The sequence below is a fragment of the Dicentrarchus labrax genome, unplaced genomic scaffold (genome assembly GCF_905237075.1).
Source record: "Dicentrarchus labrax unplaced genomic scaffold, dlabrax2021, whole genome shotgun sequence".
Lineage (NCBI taxonomy): Eukaryota > Metazoa > Chordata > Actinopteri > Moronidae > Dicentrarchus > Dicentrarchus labrax.
Window position 1 is genome coordinate 8,712,828 of NW_026136707.1, and position 21,734 is coordinate 8,734,561.

The following is a 21,734-nucleotide window of genomic DNA, read 5'->3' on the forward strand; positions in this document are numbered from 1 at the left end:
TTTTCCTCTGAGTCAAAGGCAATAGGCAATAAATAAAACACACACACACACACACACACACACACAAACACTTAAACTCAAACAGAGAGAGAAAGAGAGGAGAGAGAAGCACCTTTCACCGCCCCCCACCCTCCTCTATCTCTCGTTTTCACCCCCCCACTCCCCTCCTCCCCTTCCCTCTCTTTCTCTCTGGAAAAAAACGGCAAGGAGGCGCGACTCGCAGGGCCGCACATAGCTGATCAATATTCGATTTAGTTGCTAATTTAGGGCCTTTCTATAGCTGTCATCCCGTGATGTATGAGTCCTAACCCGAGGTCGCCGCGGAAAAGAAGAAGAAAAAAAGAGAAAAAAAAAATCAAACACCAGTCAACTTTTCACTTAACAATAGAGCGACTTGAATATTATTTATGGGCGAAAGACCCACTTTATGGGTGAATTGCTCCTATCGCTGGTGGGATGATGAAGCGCCTTGTAAGTACATGCCACACAGACTCTGACACCGGCGTAAACAGACATGCAGGCAGGGGAGAAACATGTAAACACACTGGGAAGCACGCTGCTTTTAAAACAGGCGCAAAGCCGTGCAAAGAGGGGAAATATTCATATCAACAGACGTCAATATCTCGGTCTCTTGGAGTTCACAATGCAATTTGAACGCACACATTTGATTAATGGCGTTCGTGTGATAAAGAGACCCCCCCCCCACCACCACCACCACCACCACCCATCCCCACTCCACACTTGCACGCTCACACGCACGTGCAAGCCAGGCAAGTTTGGAATGACACAAAAGATATCCTATTTGTCATGCGGACTAATATTATATATTATGGACCTAATTGTTTTTGCACATTGCTTCACGCACACACACACGGGCACCCATCAAATCTGAACGCGGCTGCTTTATTTTGCCACTTAATGTCTTCCCGATCGATCACTGTTCTAAGGATGTTATCAATAATTTGAAAGCTTGATTAACTTCAACGTTTCCATAACAATTCTACCACGTTTATCCTCTCTCGAATTTTTAATTAACGCTTGCTTAATTAGTTCGAGATCGTTTGGGAGTGAGATACTTTATTTTAGGGGGATGGGGGGTGGGGGGGAATTAACATAAAAATCTCTGCTGATAAATTGATATATTATCAGGAAAGAAATGTTGTAGGAATTTCTAAGCGGAACGAGTCATAAACACACATCCATCAAAATAAGACAGCTTGAGACAATGTATAATTCTTTGGCAGTATTTTTTAATTATTTAATGACTACACTATTCTAATTTCTCCAAATAATGAGGGTGTACATTCCTTCTGCCTGAATCATTCATAGACAAAGAGACCGATTTATAACATGCAGCATAAACAGGAAACCAATTTCCTCAGGTGACAAAGTATTTTAAGGAGCAGTCAGCCTGGTAGCTGGGTAGGTCTTGAACTTGCTCAAACCGGTATCATCCTGCAGGTTATAACTTTTTTTAAGGGTACAAATGTAGATGTTTGCCCAAAAACAGCAGACAATCCACCAAAATTGTTAACATAAATTTCTGTATATTTGTGTGGCAATTGATCCTTAAATGCAAGTGGTAGGCTGCCATGTAAACCATTGAATGACTAAAAGGCATTTTAATTAGAGTGATTAGTTAAGGAATCAATGAGCTGGCACTAGCAGAGCTCACAGGGAGACCTGAGATCAGCTAATGGAGCAGTAGAACACTAAAGTAAGCTTTTACACCCCTGCTTTGACTACAACTCCTTTTGTTATTGGCTGGTTCCTGCAAGTGTAACCTTCAGATTCTGGAAGTTAGGGATGTTGTTAAAAAAAAAAAAAAAAAGTCATTCAAGTGCTCTACAAAGCTAGCAATAAGTATTATAAATAGTGGTTGAATTTCTGTATTCTTTTTAGAGCCCTTTCTCGAATGTATTAGCATTAGATCATGCAGCTGTTTATTCTATAAGAGCTATGTGTGATTCTCACTGAATTCAGCATTTTTATGCAAGCCATACATCACAGATCCAGTGTGTTTAGGAGTCTCTTTGCATATAAACTAGGAAATGGGGAGTGGGAGTGTGTGTATTGGTTGCTGCCAGCTGCCATGCAGCCTCCAGGTTGTTTGGTGAAAGTGAGGGTGTGATTTCCCCAGACCCTGCTCTCCGGGGACGCCTGGCTCCCCCTGCCATCTCCCCAGAACCCCAACGGTTAAACGGACAGGTCATTGATGCACACACACCCACACACATGAACACACACGCATGCACATGCACACACAACCTCCCTTCTTGCCTTTCAATCTCCTCTCCCTAGATGGGCCCCCACTGTCGTATAAGGCCAGATTTCCCTGGTCATTACTGGCAAGTCACTGAGAATCTCTCACCTCACTGTATGCACGATAATCAGATCAAACCTGGAATTACCGTCATTAGAAATATTGCAGGAGGCGAATCATAAGGAAACGACCTCGTGAATAATAGCCTACACTGCCAATGAGAGTTGTAATTGTAAATCTGATTCTACCCCTCAACCTCATGCTGTAATGAGCACCCGGCATTGTTTAAATGACTCAAATGAAATTGATGCCGATTCACCAAGCATGAATGACAGCTCATATGAAGATGTGTGCTGCGAATGAGATATGATGGGTGTGTGTGTGTGTGTGTGTGTGTGTGTGCACATTTTGGTTGTGTGAGTCTGCATGTGCGGATGGCAGCGGCCATTGAATGGGGTGTTTAACAGTGGTATTAATAATCTCCATGATCTATGAGCTCGTCTGATGTCACTCAGCCATTAGAGAGACAGTCTCTCTGTGTTCTCCACACCTCGTTTCCTCCCCCTTGCCCGTGTCGGCCTCCCAAAATAATTGTGTGTTAATGGGTGAGGAGGAGGGGTAGGAGGGGTGCGTATGAGGGGGATTAGAGCCTGAGCAGGGAGGATAGAAGGATTATCGGGGAGATGGGTCACTGTTAACAGAGGAGATGATGAGGTGTGATGACTGACCCTTCCCAGTCACAGAGACAGTGGAGGAGAAATGTGGCCATAATTATATGACAAACATTGTGTTGGAAGAAACCATGCAAAATAAACAAAGAAAGTGGTAGGAAAGAGACCTTCTAGGACAGGATAGATGTGAGTGGGTGATAATGAGAGAGTAAAAAGTAATAGTTTGCCTGTATTCCTGTGAGATGGGGAGATCCAAAGCCAGGTGAGGTACCCTAAAGCCATTTACAGGTCCTAATCTGGGTGGAATGAGCCGTGAGAGGAAGAAGGAACTAAAGTACACTGACTAACAGGTCTCCCCTGACCCCTTTCCAACTCCCACTCTCCCACCACTACTTTTCCTCTCCCTCGTTTCCTCTCTCTTTCCAACCCTGCTTTCCACCACTTCCATCTACAAAACAAAGTTGTCTGGCATTGACGGAACCCTAGAGGCTGTCAGCGAGGAAAGGTGGAGTCACCCTCAGCCAAGAGAAAGAGGTAAGAAGGCGAATGAGGGAGAGAGAGAGAGAGAAAGGAAAGAGGGGGAGTGAGGAGATTGAAGCGTTTCTAATTTAAATAAACCCTTTGGCAGACTGAAACTGGCAGCAAGCTTCCCCTTTGCTTGCAAGGAAAAGAGGGAGAAGAAAGGAAAAGGGGAAAAGAGGTAGGGCAAAAGGAAAGGAGAGATAGATAGATGGATATAGAGATGTCTCCATGCTGGTTTGCTTATCCGCATGGGAGAGTTAGAGGCCAGAGGATGGGGAATGGGGGAATATAGAGAGTGAAGTGGAATAAGATAGGGAGCTAGATGGAGGAGAAAGAGAGGGGACACAAATAATGGGGAAAAACACTGACAAGCTACAGGGGTTAAGGGAGGGGAGAATAGGAAAGAGCTGTGAAAGTTAGGTAATAGAGAATTGTGTGTGTGAATAGATAGAGGTGTGATCCATCTATTGGGAAGAGTTCATCCATCCTCCCCCTGTGTAAGAAACACACACACACACACACACACACACACACACACACAAAGAGAGAAAGCAAAAGAAAGTGAAACAGGGTCTCTCAGCAGTGGGTCCGATCAGTCTCATCTCATCAAAACTTGTCTGAAGTTTTTTGGATGGATCCCAGCTCCAATCTACTTGAGCCACCACGCTCTTCTCCGTCACACTGTCTCCCCCTGTCTGTCCCTTCGGCTCGTCACAGCAGCGGCCTGCTCACCGGGCTATACACTCCTAATAGGCTGCCATGGAGAGAGGAGCTGCAGCAATAGAGGTTGTAATCTAAAGTCTCAGTACTGAACGCCAGAGGATGCCCATTTTGTTTGTCTGCTGGTTGTTTTGTTGGATGGGTAAGAGGTGACAACAGGCAAACCATATAGCTTGCAGATTCAGAGAGGAGAAGTTGCTCCCGAAACACTGAAGAACTACAAAACAACAATAAATACAACAAAAAAACATAATCAGGGGGGTGTGGAGGGTAAATCTAGAGAGTCGGCACATCATTTTTATCTGGAGATGAGTTTATTGAAATTTTAAGTGTATGAGGCATCAAGCTAATGAAAATGTAATTATATACAATACAGATATTTTAAGGGAAGCAAATGTATTTGTCACATGTCGTCTGAAGGTCATCTATAGCCCATTTTTATTTCCCACCACATCACTTAACATAATGCTTGATTAAGTACCATGCTCATATGCATATAGACCGGCTATTATAGGTATATTACCGAGTCAACAAAAGGAATCAAGCCTCAACACGCCTGTTGACAAAAAAATGACAAGATGCGATTACACAGTCTCTGGATTAAAGGTGCGCGTGTGTGTGCGTAAAGGCGCGACACGCATGTTGTGTATAGGCCCACAGGTAGGGGCAAAGTCTATAGGATGGATGGAGAAAGGGGAGAGAGAGAGAGAGAGAGAGAGAGAGAGAGAGAGAGAGGCGCGGAGGTGGGTGGAGGGGTGGAGTGGGGAGGGGGGAGACTCCCGACCCCCTCCTTCAAACATACACACCGAGAACTGGCTCCGGCTCCGGCTTCGCTGGAGTGGAGAACCATAAATCTTCATATAGCGGCTGTTTTGATTAATGCAGCCGAGTCGAGCTAGGGGGCTGGACCTATCCCATTACGGCCTAATGGAAGATGGAGCGGCGCTGTCTCCACCACTAGGCCCCTGTCATTTGTTCCACTTTGCAGTCCATTTGGCCGAGAGACTACAAGCCACTCCATCAAAAATATTTTCAGAGTTAATTTCCGCCCGCTTAATTCGCCTTGATTCGGATTGCGTATCGAATGGCAGGATCGATTTTCGCCTGGCGTCTAAATTAAATAAAAGAGAGGGGGGTATACTTTAAGTCTGCGTTTTCTTTCTTTTCTCTTTTCCATTCCATTCTTCCACCTCTTTTCCAGACATCCTTTACCGTGGGCCAGCTCATTCTTTTTTTACGATGCATCTCATTTCCTCCTTTTTCTCAGATTTTGATAGACCCATGTTTGCAGAGGAGGAGGAGGAGGAGGAGGCACAAATCTGATTGTAGTTACAGATGAAGGGAAACCTATTGAAAGAGGGACTCAGGTGGATAGATTTATGGATTTGTCATAAATTACAAACAGACACATAAAGACTTTGGACATGAGGGGAACACCTTTTTATGACAGGTAGGTTGGAAAAGAAAGAGAAAGAGAAAAAGATAAAGATCCTATATCCTCACATGACAGCTCCACAATGCGTAGATCCTAAAGAATACATTTGGAAAACATGGGAGTGAAGAAAAATTGAACAGGCCTACACAGGAAAAGTGGGGTAAATTAGGGGCATCGGGGTATTGAGGGGGCGAAAAATAATAGGAGGGGGGAGCGGGGGGACGTACCAAAAAAGAAATGAAAAGAGGCAAAAAGCACAGTGACAAATTGGTCGAGTGTGTCGCGAATTCCCTTTTAGATTTAAAGCCGCGTGTAGCCTATCGTCATATCTTTCCAGAGTAATTTATTTTCTCATTTCTCTCTCTCTCTCTCTCTCTCTCCCCTCACTACCCCTCTCTCTCTCTGTGTGTGAATTTATCTGGTAGTCACGTGGACGGGGGGGAGAAAAAAAGTCAATAAAAGTCTCTGGCGACAACTGTTTCCCCCGTCGGTCTCTTGTCTCCTTCTTGCATTATCTCTCCTGCTTTGCTTTCTATTTGTTTATGCGCTGAAGCTGTTTTGCTCCTCCCCATTTCCTCCTCCATCGGCCGTGTTTCCTGTTTTAGATCCTCTCTCATATCATAGGACTACAAGCTATACCTACTCCTCTCCAGAGAGGCCTATTGATTTTATTCTCCCACTAACAGCGAGCCCCACACTTTGAAATTACAAAATCAGGAAGCTGTAGGATCCATCTCTTGTATCCAGCTCAGAAATGTTTCGATAAGCGTCAGAAAGTTCTCAGAGGCTTACAAGTTGGAGATGAAGGCCAGTGAGCTTTGGCTCGGAGACAAGAAGCCACTTGTAGACTGCTTAAATCAACAAAAGGAATTAATTTTGAATTAATCTGATTTTATTAGACTCTGCAGAATCCATGAGACCATCTATGGGCCTAACAGGCAGGTAAAGACAATGAAGGGAGGAAGGAATTAAGAACGGGAAGATCATACAACATATGTGCACTTAGGAAGACCTGACTGAGTAATAAATCCTGAAATCTGGGTTCCACACTCAGCACAGCCAGTGTTTCCTCTACCATTCAAAAACCACACATGATATACCCATCACAATCTGGGCAGATATTGACCTGAATATACCTATATTGAAAACATGGAAATGATTGATAGTTTAATAACTGACAATATTATTCTTGTGCAGCTAGTCCAAAAAAATCTATACAATTGAAACTTACTATAATGCCACAATAGCGTACAATGACCAAAATACCAGTTGAGATACTCTCATACAGTGGTGGGAGAAGTACTCAGATAGTTTAGGAAAAGAAGCACAAGAAGTAGACCATTACCAGTGAAAGTCTTGCATACTTTTACTTGAGTAAAAAATGCAATATGTACTTCTACTACTCATTATGCAAGCAGAATGGCTCCTGTGCTATTTTCTTATATATGCTCGGATTGTTATTACTGTGATAGAAATACACTGATCTGTTTGTTATATTCTGATGCCAATACAACTGATAATACTTTTAGATTGACCAGTTTATTTTCCCACAAAAAAAACATCAATGTTTAGAGAGCCTTCAATGTTTGCATATTTTAAAAATAACTGAATAATGCCAACTTGTGGGGCAGCCGATGCACAGTATGTAGAGTGGGTCGTCCACTAACCGCAGGGTTGACAGTTTGATTCCCTGTCCATGCGTCAAAGTGTCCTTGAGCAAGCCACTGAACCTCAAGTTGCTCCCCGGGTGTCCATGGTTTCGCACTGCTCCTAGTGTATATGGGTCAAATGCAGAGGACACATTTAGTTTTCATGTATGCAAAAGCTATGAAATGACAATAAAGGCTAAAGGCTGAAAGGCTGTAGCCTTGATTCTTCTCCTTAAAACAATATAATATAGATTATTTTTTAAATATATGGGTTTATTAACATCACATCTCTCCTTCTCACCTTGGCAAGCCTGTGTAGTAGAATTACTTTATTACAGACCTCTGATGGAGGACTGAATAATTGAGGCAGGTCCTGTGTGTGTGTGTGTGTGTGTGTGTGTGTGTGTGTGTGTGTGTGTGTGTGTGTGTGTGTGTGTATATATATATATATTTATATATATAAAGTCTTGTCATGCTGCCTATATACATGAAGGTCATATAGACCAAAACATTGTGTAAACATACAATATTTTTTTCAGCAGTAAAGAGAGTGTGTCCTTTTACCTTTTTCTTTTTTGAAGAACCAATCCCCTTACATGGGAGGCCAGCTCCACCAGGTGAGCTACAAGAGCACTGAGTATAAACAGCTTTTTAATGTTGTACCTGGTCGAAGTAGAGTTAATTTAAGCAATATCGTATCAGAGTTAGACCGATATTCTAGATCTGTATGAGCGCATATGTCGACCAACAACAAACTGCAGTACGAAATGCCAAAGATGCGTTTGCAATAATACAAAAACAGTGACGCCATTACATAGTTTGCCACCAGAGAGCACTGACAACTTTATTTTTAACTAAAAAATGCCCCACTTAGCACATATCTTGGTTACAGTGCTTAAATAACACTAATTTATATATTAGTTAATATCATTTATAAATTGACGAATGACTAAGACTAAGACAAATATAATTTTGTATATTCAGAACTCTTAATTATCTATATTGATCTAAAAAATCCTCAAACTCTACAAAAGAAAAAAATTAAAGTACAAGTACCCTAGAATTGTACTATAATAATAACATTATACTAAAACTATATTTACAATCAGATATGTGAGGCAACAACTACGACACCATGTACAACAGCTTACAGCCTATGCTAGTCGAGCTGAAGAGGTTGATAAAACTGAAGGGTCTCTGTGCTCTGGGTATCCTTGGGGGGTTTACCCTTCCACGGCAAACAGGACTGATGGCCGACCCACCCGGCAATATGACTTGTTCACTCAGCCCCTCAAATATCAGTGTCTCTATTTCAGTCGCCACATCTGTTATTGTCTGATTCTTAAGAAAAAAGTGGCTGAGCAGGGTATAATGAAATCAAAGCCCAACACACACAGTCAAGAAGCCCCTGGTAAGAAACACACTGTGTCAATATTAATCTTTCTGACAGAAAGTCGAAATATGGCATCTGTCACACATCATCTTCCCTCTCTCCTGTCTTTCTGCAGAGTGGAAAAAGATGGAGAGGAGGTGCTTTTGGTGGGAGTGAAGAGGGGGAAGTTGTTGGAAATTGAGGACATGGACCGGAAAGGGCAAAGGACTCTGGGATTTTCAAGAAATATTTAGTTGTTGTTTTGTCTCCTTGCATTTGGTGTGGTATGCATTGGAAACATTCAAACTGTTAGTAAAATAAAGTTTTAAATGATGGCATGTCAAGGGCACTACTAACAAAATATATTTATTACAAAGTCCTGGATTAATACTGGAGCAGATGTCTGAGAACTGGACTAAATTGAAATTATGTAATAGCTCAAAGAATATATGTTGCAGGTTTAATGTCAATCTTTGTGACCATTTTCTTTGACTAAGCCTCAAAAAAGCTAAACTGATTTCCCTGCCACTGGGAGTGAGCCAATAATCAATACACAGTGATTACAGTATGTATCTCAGTAATTAAATACGTCTTGTGCATTGCTGTTGGCTGCAGCTTCACTTTTGATACTACCAATGGATACTGGATTTAAACTGATCTGCCCCTTTTAAAAAATATTTTTGGTGGAAATCCTTAAAGCACACAACAGTGGGGCTCAAACAACAGATACAACATTGTTTTATTTTATTGCAAGTGAGATATTTGTCTTCTCTTTATTGTGAGGAAATTTGGTGCATTTGACAAAAATAGTAGATAGTATAAACTGTATGTTTTCTTTACACTGACATTTGCACATAATAAAAAGAAATATGTCTGGAATTTTGTTGCTATAGTTGTATAGTTTTTTCCTCTTTGCCATAGAGCTCCATTGTAGTACACAACTATTAAATCGAGTCATTCCATATACAACGGATTGGTGCTGTAAAATACTCACTAGAGGAGCAAATTCACAGCTTAAAATATAAAATATTTTTACTCTTGTTTGAGCATCGTTTGCCAATAATAACAAATTTAGTTGTTGTAACATGTTGAGACAGACTACCACACTGTCTATTCTTTATGGAATTTGTGGACAAAAAAATAAATAATACTGCCAGCATTATGCGCCATTAACATAACATTTAATGACAATGTAAGTTTAGACAACTACATTTTCTAATCTCATGCCTAACTAGCACATGTACTCTATATGCATGAAAAAAATAGTTCACAGTAATGTGACCTCCAGATCATGAACAAGTACATATCTCGAGTGCATATTCAAGGTCAAAGTGTGAAAAGCAACAAGTCCAAGTGAGACATGAGCTTCCTGACTGTAGGGCAGCAAAACTAATGTTGCACTCATAACAAGATGCTTAAAGGCAGCGATCCCAACATAAGATCTCTTGGTAATGAGATATAAAATGATATTTCATCAGTTTTCCCATGCTTGAGGTTTTTCCGGCCATGCACATCCGCTGTCCTTTATCTATCCTTCAATCATCCAGGACTCTCTCCCCCTTTTCAGCCTGTTATCTTTTTCTCCCACTCATTTCACCCAGAACACTTTCCTTTCTTTCATCCTCTATCCATCTGCTTCCTATTCCTCCCACCTCTCTTCTTCCTCCTCTTCCTCCCTCTGCCTCTCTCTGTCTTTTGGACATTTCTCTTAGTCCTTTCTATATCCCTCCACCCCCCTTTCCCCCCCTCTTTCCCCTGTGATGAATGAGTCTGTCTGCTGGGTGCAGTTCATATTTACTGAGCAGGGGAGCGCACACTGTCAGTCTCTCTCGCCCTCCACATCTCTATCCCTCCACTAAAGAGACAGAGAGAGCAAGAGGTTACAGTGTGATGGGAGGAGGAGGGAGGCCGTGGTCAAGAGATCCACTCCAGGAGTCACCACGATAGCAGCTAGCTTGGTGGAGAACACATCAGTCTTGACCAGTATAGTTCCTCAGTGCTAACATTAGAGGTTGTTGAGGGAGAGAAATTTTCCTTACCTCTTGACCAACCTGTCAATGTGGTGATACTAATAGGGAATAAACAGCGTCTTTCCATCCCTTTGTGTGTAACTCGGCAGCCCACTCTCAGCACTCAATGCAACACAATTTAATGGCGTTTTCTCTCTCCTTCCTTTGTGTGAGCCATGCTTTTAGGCACATTTGGACTTGAGAGGGAGAGAATGTAAGAGCCGCTACCAGCTGCAGCTTACCAAAGGCCCACAAAATACCCAGTTTCATCTACACCCACACACACTAGTGTGTTGCGGGGAGTCAAACGGTGTGTTTTGACCCGTGTGTTGACCCCTTCATGAATAAGAGGAGTGGATGTGGGCCTGCCGGAGCCCAAAGGGACAGGCCAAGAGCCGCTGCAAAGCCCTGCAGAGCCACCATCTCTTCCCACACACTGACCTCCGAGGCCAGCCAACACCAAAACCACCGTAGCGTGACGACACCAGTGACACCCAGCGCCAACGCACACAATGTGTTCCTCTGCCAAATTGACAAAATATAGACAGTAAATACAAGGAAAATTGGATAGCTCAAATTACATCACAAAAAGAAAATCCCCTCAACTGGACTTTTATAAGATTCAGTATGGGGTAATTTAATTCTCAGACTGCAACCTAAAACACTAGCAACTGTCTGTCACAGGGGGCAGATTGAAAATATATTTGCCATTTGATTTTGGGACAGGGAAGGCTGAGTGAATGTAAGATTTTATGTTTCGATTTGTGGATGATTTGCAGTAGACTCTCAACCATCGTAGTGTATCTATATCAGCGCTGATTAAACGTAATGTCACTGTAAACATTCATATCGTGTAGCTCCATGTCAGAATCTAAAGAGGAGAGTGAAAGAAAATCAGGGGAAAATAGGAGCAGGAGGGAAAAGAGTGGAATGCTGAAAAGAGGAAAGGAAAGCATCATGCCATAATCATCTGAATATTAGGGAAAATTGGACACAGGAATGGCGAAAATTGGATATGGGAAAGATTTCTGAGGAGCAGAGAAAAGCCTGAATGCATCAAATGTGGAAACAATGACCGGTATCAAAACGGATGAAACAAATGTAGGCCTCTCTGGATAAATCACTGCTGTAAAATATCCTTTAGGAGGTTCTAAAAGCCATCGTCTGCTGACAAATGACAGGGTCAGAGGTCTTACAGAGGGAGGACTATGCGCTGGAACAACACTGTTTATGATGGAGGAGGAGGTATGATGTTGCTTTACAATAGGACATAAAACATATTTTCTATATGCAATACTGAACCACATCATACTTAGAACAAATTGCCCGAACTTCTGAGTGAGAAACATTTCCTGAGCTCACCTTTTCCCTGAAGTATCCTTTTCCACAGCTATCCATTTCCCCCTGGTGCCTCAAGAGAGGAACTACTGCTGTTTCTCTGCGGCCTTACAGGGAGAATTCATCGGCCAACTCATCTGTTTTAAAGCTGATATAGGCCTCAAACTGTGATGTATCCGGCTATCACCCGCCAGACGATGAGATACACACACACTGCACGGAAAGGGTAAACAGTAACACCTTTATTTGTCAGGATGCATTCTCTGCCGCCCTGTGTTTGTGTGCTGCAGTGTCCCCCCCCTGCACCCACCCTCCTCATCCCCGGATCATATTTGTCCATCTGCCTGCCACGCCGATGGAACATTCCAAAAACGGCTGCTGTGCAATCTATCTCAATTTTCCAAATCTATTAACTTTCTTTGTGTGGCCTGCCTCTCCTCGAGCCCGATCTTTAAAAACCGTGGTTGTTCAACAATTATGATAACTGCAACAGGGGGAATTAGAGAATCCACCCATTCATCTCTCTGCCCCTCCTCCGCACAGACATGACGCGGCTAAATGAAAAATGGACACGCTTTAAGAAGTATTGATTCCAGCTTTAAACAAAGGTACAGTCAATATTATTTACTACTAAATATATCTTTGTTATCTGTGCTGGAGTCGTAGTTACTGCTCTGTCCTTGTAATTGCGGACATAAAAATAATAGACCAATTCCCACTGAATTGACCGAGACAGGTTTGGTTGTGGCCCTTGTCCTAGTGATGCATATCCTGGGTGTAAATGAATGTGTGAGCCAGGTTTTCCTCTGATGACTGCCCTACTAGAGGTAGATATACATTCCGATCCAAACAGGAAATAAAATGCATGAGACACAGTAAGATAAAACATAAAACTGCAATGCATTTCAAAGGTAATCTGAAACAACAAAAAGGCAATTAATCTTCTTTCCATTATTGTTTTCATGCATTTTATTTTAAAGATTGTGCTCTTTGTCATATATATATATATATATATATATATATAGTTTTGGGTTAGTTTTTTCCTAAGATGTTTCCTTCAAGATATTTCTTAAGCCCCTGAGGGTTCTTTTCTCATGTGGCAAATACAAGTTTTTTTTTTTGCTTGTTTGTTTTTTTATTTTTTAAAAAGGTATATTATTTTTTTGTGCTGTTTTTCATATATGCTATCAAAAGACAATTATTAGTATTTTAAATGTATAATGATGTGTAAAAAGTAAGTACTATTGAAAAGGTATGGCTGAAATGCTGCGTATTTTTATTCCTATGCTTGTGGAGTGGACTGCTGCACACTCTTTACAGGAATGAGGCATTTCACCAAAGGTGTGTTCACAGACTGGACTGTGTAGAGTTTCCTGGGTGGAGCAGAAGGGCTGTTTCTTATGAACTGTGAGCTGCATTAAAGTGTGTAAAGTAATAGACAGTTAAGTACTGGAGAGTACTTTGAGGACTGATATCTAGAGGACACTTGTCTAACTATACTATAGTGCTAATCCAGGTGATGATACTTGACATGCTGCTGCAGGAAGCCACACTCAATAAAGGAGGTGTGTGAAGAAGGATGAAACTCAAGAGTCTCCTGCAGAGACAAAGCTGGAGAGACCAGTGAATAACTTGGTATTTAGTGGACTTCAATGTCAGGTAATAAATCATGAATAAATGGTAAAAGACCAGGTAGAGAACACATCCCCCATCCATACATACTCACACTTAAAAAACCACTGATACACCTTTTATCCACGTTTTGCTTGTCTATTTCAGTTTCTTATAAATTCTTTGCTCAGTACTGCACTAGAAAAAATGTGGGTTTTTTTCATGCATACTGCAAATTCTTGCCATTATCACACATATTGATATGCCTGTCAGGACTTAAGCTGGTGTGTTACCTATAAAAAAAACAGCAAAACTTATTAAATACCACTTCTGGTGTATTGCCTAGTACTTGGCTATTTATAAAAATGAAGCAAGGTTTATTTTCAACTCGGAAAAAACAGGCAAAGTTGCTTACCTGCTTTTTATTCAGATGAAACATGAAACCCTTGGGATGCTAAAGTGATCCTCACACGGTTCTCATACCCTGAAGAATTTTTCTGTAATTCAGTTCTGATTTTTAATATGGAGCAACAACGGGAACAGTAGGCGTCTACTGCAGCAAAGACCGGGGAAGAATTTGTATTTTCTTGTCAGTAATAGGTAATCAACCTGGATCCGTGACCTTGCTGTGTCTTCTATCGCTGGCAACCATACAATTTAGTTTTCTTAGTCAAAAAACCTTTCAAAAGCTGAGCATATCACAAGAAATCCATTCTTCCAACTGTCCACACAGTCAATGTTGACTTCATGTTGTACTGAACAAGACAGCGACTTTTTAAACGTGTTTTAAATTTAGTTATCAGTATTACATTATTAAGAATGTTTTAAACAAAGAAGACATCCATGTAAGGTTTATAATCAATGAAAATTGCATCCTCAAAACAAATCTGTACTGGTCCAAGCAAGAAATGAATATTCTAATGAGTAAAAAGTAAGCTTAAGAAACTCTTCAATGAAGCATCTAGCTACACTGAGGAGGATTAGTGAAACATTAGATGTGAGGTGGCTTACTTGTGTTGCCTTTCCACTGCCTCAGCTTGTGGTGTCTCCTCATAGTGTCCAGTTAAGCATGGCTCCATCTCTCCTTTAACAAATGCCTCCAGGCCTTCAAATTCCCAATTCCCAAACTTTGTTACATGGCAGATTTCATGTGTCTCAGGGTCTGCTGGCTCCTCTTTGACTTATTTACAGCTAACATCATTCCAGCTCATGCTCTCCTGTTCATTTTTCAACTCTTCTATACTTTGTGCAATGCAGTTTTTAGTGCATCCTTGTCCTGTTTTTTGTTTTGTTTTTTAGGGCATCCTCATCTTCTTTTTGGAGACCTGATCATTATAATAACTGTCCTTCATTGGGCTGTAAGGTATTCTTTTTGGGCTTTTAATAAATTTGTTTTTCAGAAGAAGATTCCTGCACAGTAATGTTTTCATTTTCAGGCATCTTCTTCTCTTTTTGGTAGTTTGTGGGCTGACAAGATGACTGCCGGCTAAAGATAGTTGTTCCTCATCCCCTGGTACGGTTCCAGTCTGGTCCCCTTTTGAATGAGTGGATCTTCATCTTACCTACCACAAGAGTTCTCTCCTCGGTGTGTGCAGTCTTTTGAGGACGCCGAAGTCCCGTCTTGGCAGACTGGGTCATCTTATTGGCTGCCTTCCTCTTCAGTGTAGAGGAAATATTCTATAGATAAAGAAGGCAGAAGCTGATGCAAGCTTACCAAAACATGCTATTACAACATACTATGCAAAAAGGAAAATAATGTCAATTTTTCATGCTCATTTTCTTTTCATTGCATGCATTTCATTAAGAATAGCAATTTAGCTAGGACTGCATATCTGTCACTCTAATATCATCAAGTAAATATTTACATTGCTGGCTATGTTTGAATAGAAGTTATGTGCAAACACACTGAGGCTGTTGCTATGTCATTATCTTATCAGTAGTTGAAACAAATTTAAACCAAATGTGGTTTGGAAATAATAATCACCCTCTCCTCCCCACACCATTTCCTCCTTGATGCCTCTTGTAGATATGACCTAAATGCCACTAGAGGTCTCTGTATCTAAGTTTCTTATCTTCATCTTACTGCAAGCTGCCTTACATGTCACAGATTGTTCTGTTTACTAATGCTGAGATCATGATAAAGTCTCTACAAGATGCATCATACGTAGTCACAAAGGCCGCTCTCCAGTAAGTGTGAATTAAAATGAAAATGTGTCAGTTCCCTTCAATTTATTTTAAATACAGAGAAGGTTATTGATTAAATGACAAAGTGAAGAGGCCAATTCACAGTAAACATGTGATGTTTGACCACCAAATACACACAAAGAAAACCCAGACATGTTTATTAATAAAGCATGTGAATTATATATATTTTTTATTATATTTATAATTCTGAAAACTGTGAGTAACATTGAGAGCATATGAAAACTGTAACACATAACGTTACTTGGCCAATAAAGCAGATACTGCTATGTTAAAGATATTTGTCCTCCTTCATTAGTAAAAAACTGTTTTGTATGGGTTGACTGAAAAGAACCAATTTTAAGTTATTCGATTCTGTAGAAAGGGTATGTTAAAATCATGTCAGTCATGTAAAACTGATGAGAATAAAAGTAGTAAGACATAATGTGCTGAATTTCATTTGCCATTGAAGTGTGAACTGTAAAAGCCATTGAAAAACAACATTTGAAGAAGGATACGAGAAAACTCAACTTACCGGTGCGACTGCATTTTGGCATTTCTTGAATGGCGCTTCGGTCGGAGTTTAAACCAATATCCTGCAGTGTTTTCGGCGTACATAGCTACTCTTTAAAACCTAAACTCGACTCCACACGGCACCGCTCATCCTCCACCGGCGTTATATTCATAGACATAAATACATTTATTTAAATCCATGGTTCTAACGGCCAAATGACGCAGCAACTTGTTAGCTAAGGTATGTTCAGCCCTACTACGAGCTTTATCTCAGTGAAGTTACTCAGTATGGTCCCGCCTGCTTGTGTATACCAGGTTATAAATGTTTGAACATCTTTACACCCAAAACTCACTCTTTTTCACTCTGAATTTGACGAATTACGTGTAAACGTTAGGCGTTAAACTGACTGTGTCGCTACTTTCACGTTCGAGAACTGCCCGCTAAAAATAGGGTTAGGCATGTTTTCAACGCGCTTCTGCCTCCCGCGGGCGGAGCTTCTTCCATACGCACATTGAACGCAAAGGACAGGGTGATTCGTCCCGCCCATCGTTCCGCCGGTGTACACTGTGCCTTGAATCAACGCTCAGTTAACAGCAGTGTAAATAGAGCAGAACAGCACGGCAACTTTAAGCGTTGAGTCGGAAGTTGCGCTGTTGTGATTTCTGGATATGTCATATGTAACAATACGACTTAAATGAGTACAAAATATCACATAAGGACTACCTCCCTACCGCAAATAATTGACATTTTGTTCTATTCAATTACAATTGCTATACACTCAAGATAGGAAACCAATTTAATGCAGAATAAGTCGTTTTATTAACTAAATTCATAGCTGGAAGACCAACAAAAGACAAAAATTCTGTTTATTGTAAAGGGGTTCACGATTCAGACAGTAAAACTATTAAATTAAAATTATTAATCCTGCTCCTCAGACCTAGCCTCTAGAGTAGGCTTTCTTTTTTTAAGAAAAACAACAAGAACCATCTATTACATGACATTATATTGTCTCAAATAATATGGCCTCTCCCAGAGACATAACACACAGTAACATCACACATAGTGTTCATGCATTCATCAAATAATTTATTACAATTGTATTTACAAATAATACAGAATTGTTCTGTGGGGAAAAACAATCCATTAAATAAATGTCCCACTTAACTCTGCCTGATACAAACACCCGTTATAATAGTGTCTACCCTGAAAAAAAATTCATACAAGGCCCGGTTTAGTGCTGTAAAAATGTTCCATGCAGTGTGAGTTATGTGTTCAATTTATTTTTCATACTTTAAATAAGTTAAAACAGTCATCTGAGTGGTTACAGAAAGTTCATATAAATAATTATATACAGATATGAGTTATGACACATTCATCAACAAAAATCTAGTATAATATATACAGCTCCAATAAATACCACTTTAAATCCAGCCCAGCTTATTTACAGTCCTCTCAAGTCAGCGACATTTAGCCACATGCCCAGACAGATGGTGAGAGCGAGCGAACCTGCGGAGGCAGTTGGGGCAGGAATATGGCTTCTCCCCTGTGTGAGTTAACATGTGAGTTTTCAAATGGCCTGACAAGCGAAAACTTTTCCCACACTCTTGACACGTGTATGGACGCAGGTTAGTGTGACTCCTCCTGTGCTTACCCAGATCACCAGAGGAGGTGTAACAGCGGTGGCAGTCTGGACATTCAAAGGGTTTTTCCCCAGAGTGTATCCTCTTATGTTTCACCAGGTCGCCAGACTGAGTGAAACTCTTGTCACATTCAGTGCATTTGTATGGTCTCTCACCAGTGTGGGTACGCTGGTGGTTCCGCAGGTGTGAAAGGCGAATGAACCTATTACCGCAGACTGTGCAGTGGTAAGGCCTTTCTCCGGTGTGTGTCCGCAGGTGTATTTTCAAAGCCCCAATATCTCCGATCTTCAGCCCACAGTCCCCGCACTGGTGAGCTTTCTCATTGGTGTGAACTTTGGAGTGAACCCTCAGGTTTCTCTGGGTGTTAAAATTCTTACCGCACACATTGCAGTGAAAGGGTTTCTCACTGGAGTGTGTCCTCAGGTGGAGATCAAGACTTGACTTAAATCCAAACTCCTTTCCACATTCGGAGCAACAGTATTCCTTCTTGCCCGAGTGTGTGGTTAAGTGGCACTTGAGGTGGTGTGCTCTTAAAAAGGCCTTCCCGCACACTTGACATTTGTGCGGCTTCTCCCCTATGTGTATTTTCATGTGTTGACGCCAACCACTGCGCTCCACGAACCTCCTGCCACAATCCTTGCATACGAACGGCCGGTCACCCGTGTGGGTGCGCATGTGATCCTCCAGGCTTTGGGGTGTGCATAGCTTTTTGCCACATTCAGGACACTCCACACCAGTGTCCAGGCATATTGGCTTATCCTCAGGTTCTGTGTTATCCGGTTCATGACACAAATGAGGACCTTGACCCCAGGTAGCTTTGAAGCTCTTCCCACAGTCGGCGCAGCTGAGATGCCCTCCTCTGGTAACCACAGACATGTTGTGCCAGCGCTGGCAGTGATTTTTCAGGTTCTTCAGGTACTGGAAGCTGCGTGCACAGGTCGGACACGGGTGGAGCCTGCGGGGAGGGGCAGAAGGGTGGGCTTCACGTACATGGACCCTAAGGTGTACTTTAGAGTTAAAGGTGCTGCCGCAGACAGTGCAGGAGTGTTTGGGGATGAGATTTAGTGTGTGGCTTGAGAGGCATTTTTTTAGCTTGGCAAGATACTGTTTCTGATGGACCCACTTGACATGCTTCTCCAAGAAGTCCAAGTCAGTAAAAGAGACAGAGCAGTGAGGACATGGAAAGAAATCAGACGATGACTCTAAGTAGGAGAGGAAGACACACACAGAAAGCACATCACATTAAAAAAGGCAAGAATTTATGATTCACTTTACGTTATACTGACAATCTAAAATATACTGATTTAAAGTTATGAGATACAAAGTAAGGCTATTGTAGATACTAGAAATCCACTTTTTTAGGGCCTCTATGATATTCAAACTGTTCCCACCACATCATCCAGCAGTAGGATGCCCAAGCAAAGAGGGTAAATATAAGTGCAGGTGCTTTCAACATGCCATTCCTAAGATAAAACATACTAGTTTAATATATAAAAATATATTTTTGCTAAGAAATGGCTACATATGATACCCTGCCATTGCATTAGTACAACCAAAAATAAAAATCACCATGCTTTAGAATTGTACTTGGAATAGAGTGAGAGAATAAACACAATCAAAGCCAGTAATACCCAGGGCTTGTGTGTTTTTCCTAAACTACTGCCTCCTACCTGTGCACACCTCCTCTCCCTCCTCTTCGCTGCCTCTCTCCTCTTTAATCCACGACTCTGACTCCTCCTTGACAGCAGCTTCAGTGAATTCATATTCTGGCTGATCAGAGTCACACTCCTCCTTTATGTGTGCCTGCTGATGGTGAACATCTGACCAGGATGTCACAGTGTCAGGCTTAGTGTCTGAACAGCTGGATGAGTCTCCACTGTGCTCCCCACTGATCTCCCGTGTATGTGGTTCCTCCTTGATTAGGATGTTCAGATCATCACCATTAGTGTACACTTCCTCTAATTCAGATTCAGTTTTAACTACGACCACATCGTGTTGTTTCTCTCCGGTCTTTGTTATGTTTAGCAAAGACTTGTTCTTGGCAGATTTCATCTTCATGTTGTCACCATTAGGAGCTCGTCTTTTTAGTGTGCTGTGGAGCAGAGGAACACATTATTGAGGTGCGACATACAAGTCAATGTAATCAATATAAAAACATAAACAAGCGGTTATCTTTCTGCAGGGTGACCAAATGAGAGCTGGTGAAATTTGGGACAGAGGGGTTGGGCGTGGTCATGTGGCGACATATTTGTATTTGTTTGATATGATATCAAGCACAGTGTCGTACTGTGTTTACAAGATGTGTGAAACATCAAACACAGGTATGTTATAGTTATTTTATTCTTTAAGCTGTAGGAGCATACAACCGCATTTTAAAGATATTTTTATCACTATATTCTCTATCTCCATCACCTGGTTTAAAATAGGTCAAATGACATCAACAATTGGTTATTTATTATCCCAATCAGTGCAACAGGCAAGTGAAAACCTGTCAATAAGACTTTTAAATATTTTACAAAAACGAAAAGGAATTTTTTTTTATAACTTTATAAATTTTTTGCATTCCTAATTAAATCCAGCCCCAATTCAAAACCTCCGCAAACCCAAGAGCAGAGCCTAGAAAAGAGTCGTCTATGTCAGCCCCCTCTCAGACACCCTCTGACTAGTCTCACAACAACACTGCCCTCCAAACACCTACCAGAGGAAACCAAATTATAAAGCAATGTAGAGAAACCTATAGGGGAAACTGAACAGAAGAAACTAAAAGCCAAAACAGATTAGATTGTTATCTCACCCTAAAAAGAGATTATGAATTTGTAGACTATCTCTCTACTGTCAGATATAAAGAGACAGATCTGAACCAAGTATAAACTCAGTGACCACAAACTGGAAGAAAGAAAAAAAAAAAAGGAAGACTACTTCATTTTAAGATATTATTATCTTTTATTCATACATATATTCTCCCCTTGCTTTGGTGAAGCAAACGTTTCCCATGCAAATAAAGCCCCTTTGAATTGAATTGAATTATAGCCTACATAAATAAATTTGATCTAAACATTCCCACCATTTATAGTGAAAAATAAAACTACTGATCTCCTAATCTTCATGTACACTAATAGATCATTTCTCCTTTATCCTGGTGACAGCAGCAGCTTGTTGCGTGTATGTCGCACCTCTGTTATTAACTAAAGCATCCCCCCCCCCAATATCAGCACATATAAAACAGCACAGGATGCAGAACAACTGCTCGTATTTCGGCACTGTCGAGAATTTCTCAGGACGTGTGGTCACTCCATCTTTCTGTCATGTAGCTAACGTTAGCGCCAATGCTAGCCTCAAGCCAATCAACGGCAGCATTAGCCTAGCGACAGTGCTAGCACCGTGGCTCACTTACAGCGGTTTTCTCGTAGCTGTGCAGCTGTCAGTGTCACTCCGCTCTTATCTGCTATAAAGCACATACATACCGTCGGAAACTGCGCGACTCAGCCAGCGCTTCTTTTACATTATCTGAGCTAACGTTTACAAACTGTCTCCATTACTATGCAGGGATCGGTCGCGATAATAACACAGGAAGAACGCCTCACTTCCGGTGGTTCTGGCCAATCAGCGCGGACCTGCGAGGTTCAGGTTACAGCCCACAATGCAATTAAAGGGACAGCAACACAAAACAAGTAAACACAACCTGCACACTGACAGACAGACAGACAGACAGACAGACAGACAGACAGGCAGTGACTGGCCTTTGTGTGGGCAGTGTTGGGCGGCAACTCATTACCAGGCGTGGGGAGTAAAATATGTAATCAGATTAC

At 41.4% G+C, this 21,734-nt stretch overlaps 2 protein-coding genes across 3 annotated transcripts in view; both read right to left on the minus strand.

The window, feature by feature from the left end:
* The window catches only part of erfl1 (Ets2 repressor factor like 1), an 89,241-nt gene extending 74,017 nt beyond the window's left edge, over window positions 1-15,224 (minus strand). The window contains exons 1-2 of the mRNA XM_051407595.1: window positions 14,602-15,224; window positions 7,279-7,381 (exon numbers count right to left, since the gene is read on the minus strand). The gene's annotated coding sequence lies outside the window, so the exon portion shown is untranslated. The remainder of the gene's footprint in view (window positions 1-7,278; window positions 7,382-14,601) is intronic.
* A 2,126-nt stretch (window positions 15,225-17,350) lies between these two features.
* On the minus strand, window positions 17,351-21,510 carry LOC127367092 (gastrula zinc finger protein XlCGF57.1). Of its 2 annotated transcripts, none has more exons than XM_051406633.1 (3): window positions 21,390-21,510; window positions 19,596-20,017; window positions 17,351-19,127 (listed from the first exon to the last, which is right to left on the minus strand). In XM_051406633.1, the coding sequence occupies exons 2-3, from the start codon at window positions 19,981-19,983 to the stop codon at window positions 17,743-17,745; spliced, it is 1,773 nt and encodes a 590-aa protein (XP_051262593.1). In that variant the 5' UTR covers window positions 19,984-20,017; window positions 21,390-21,510; the 3' UTR covers window positions 17,351-17,742. The 2 variants fall into 2 exon arrangements, with proteins under 2 accessions (XP_051262593.1, XP_051262594.1); XM_051406634.1 differs by having other exon boundaries at window positions 21,320-21,505.
* Between the last annotated feature and the right edge of the window lie 224 nt (window positions 21,511-21,734).

Coding starts and splice junctions, on each gene's coding strand:
- LOC127367092 (XM_051406633.1), bottom strand. CDS start 19,983: ATGAAGATGAAATCTGCCAAGAACAAGTCTTTGCTAAACATAACAAAG. Junction 19,128..19,595: donor GGGAGAGGAGGTGTGCACAG/GTAGGAGGCAGT, acceptor TCTCCTACTTAG/AGTCATCGTCTGATTTCTTT.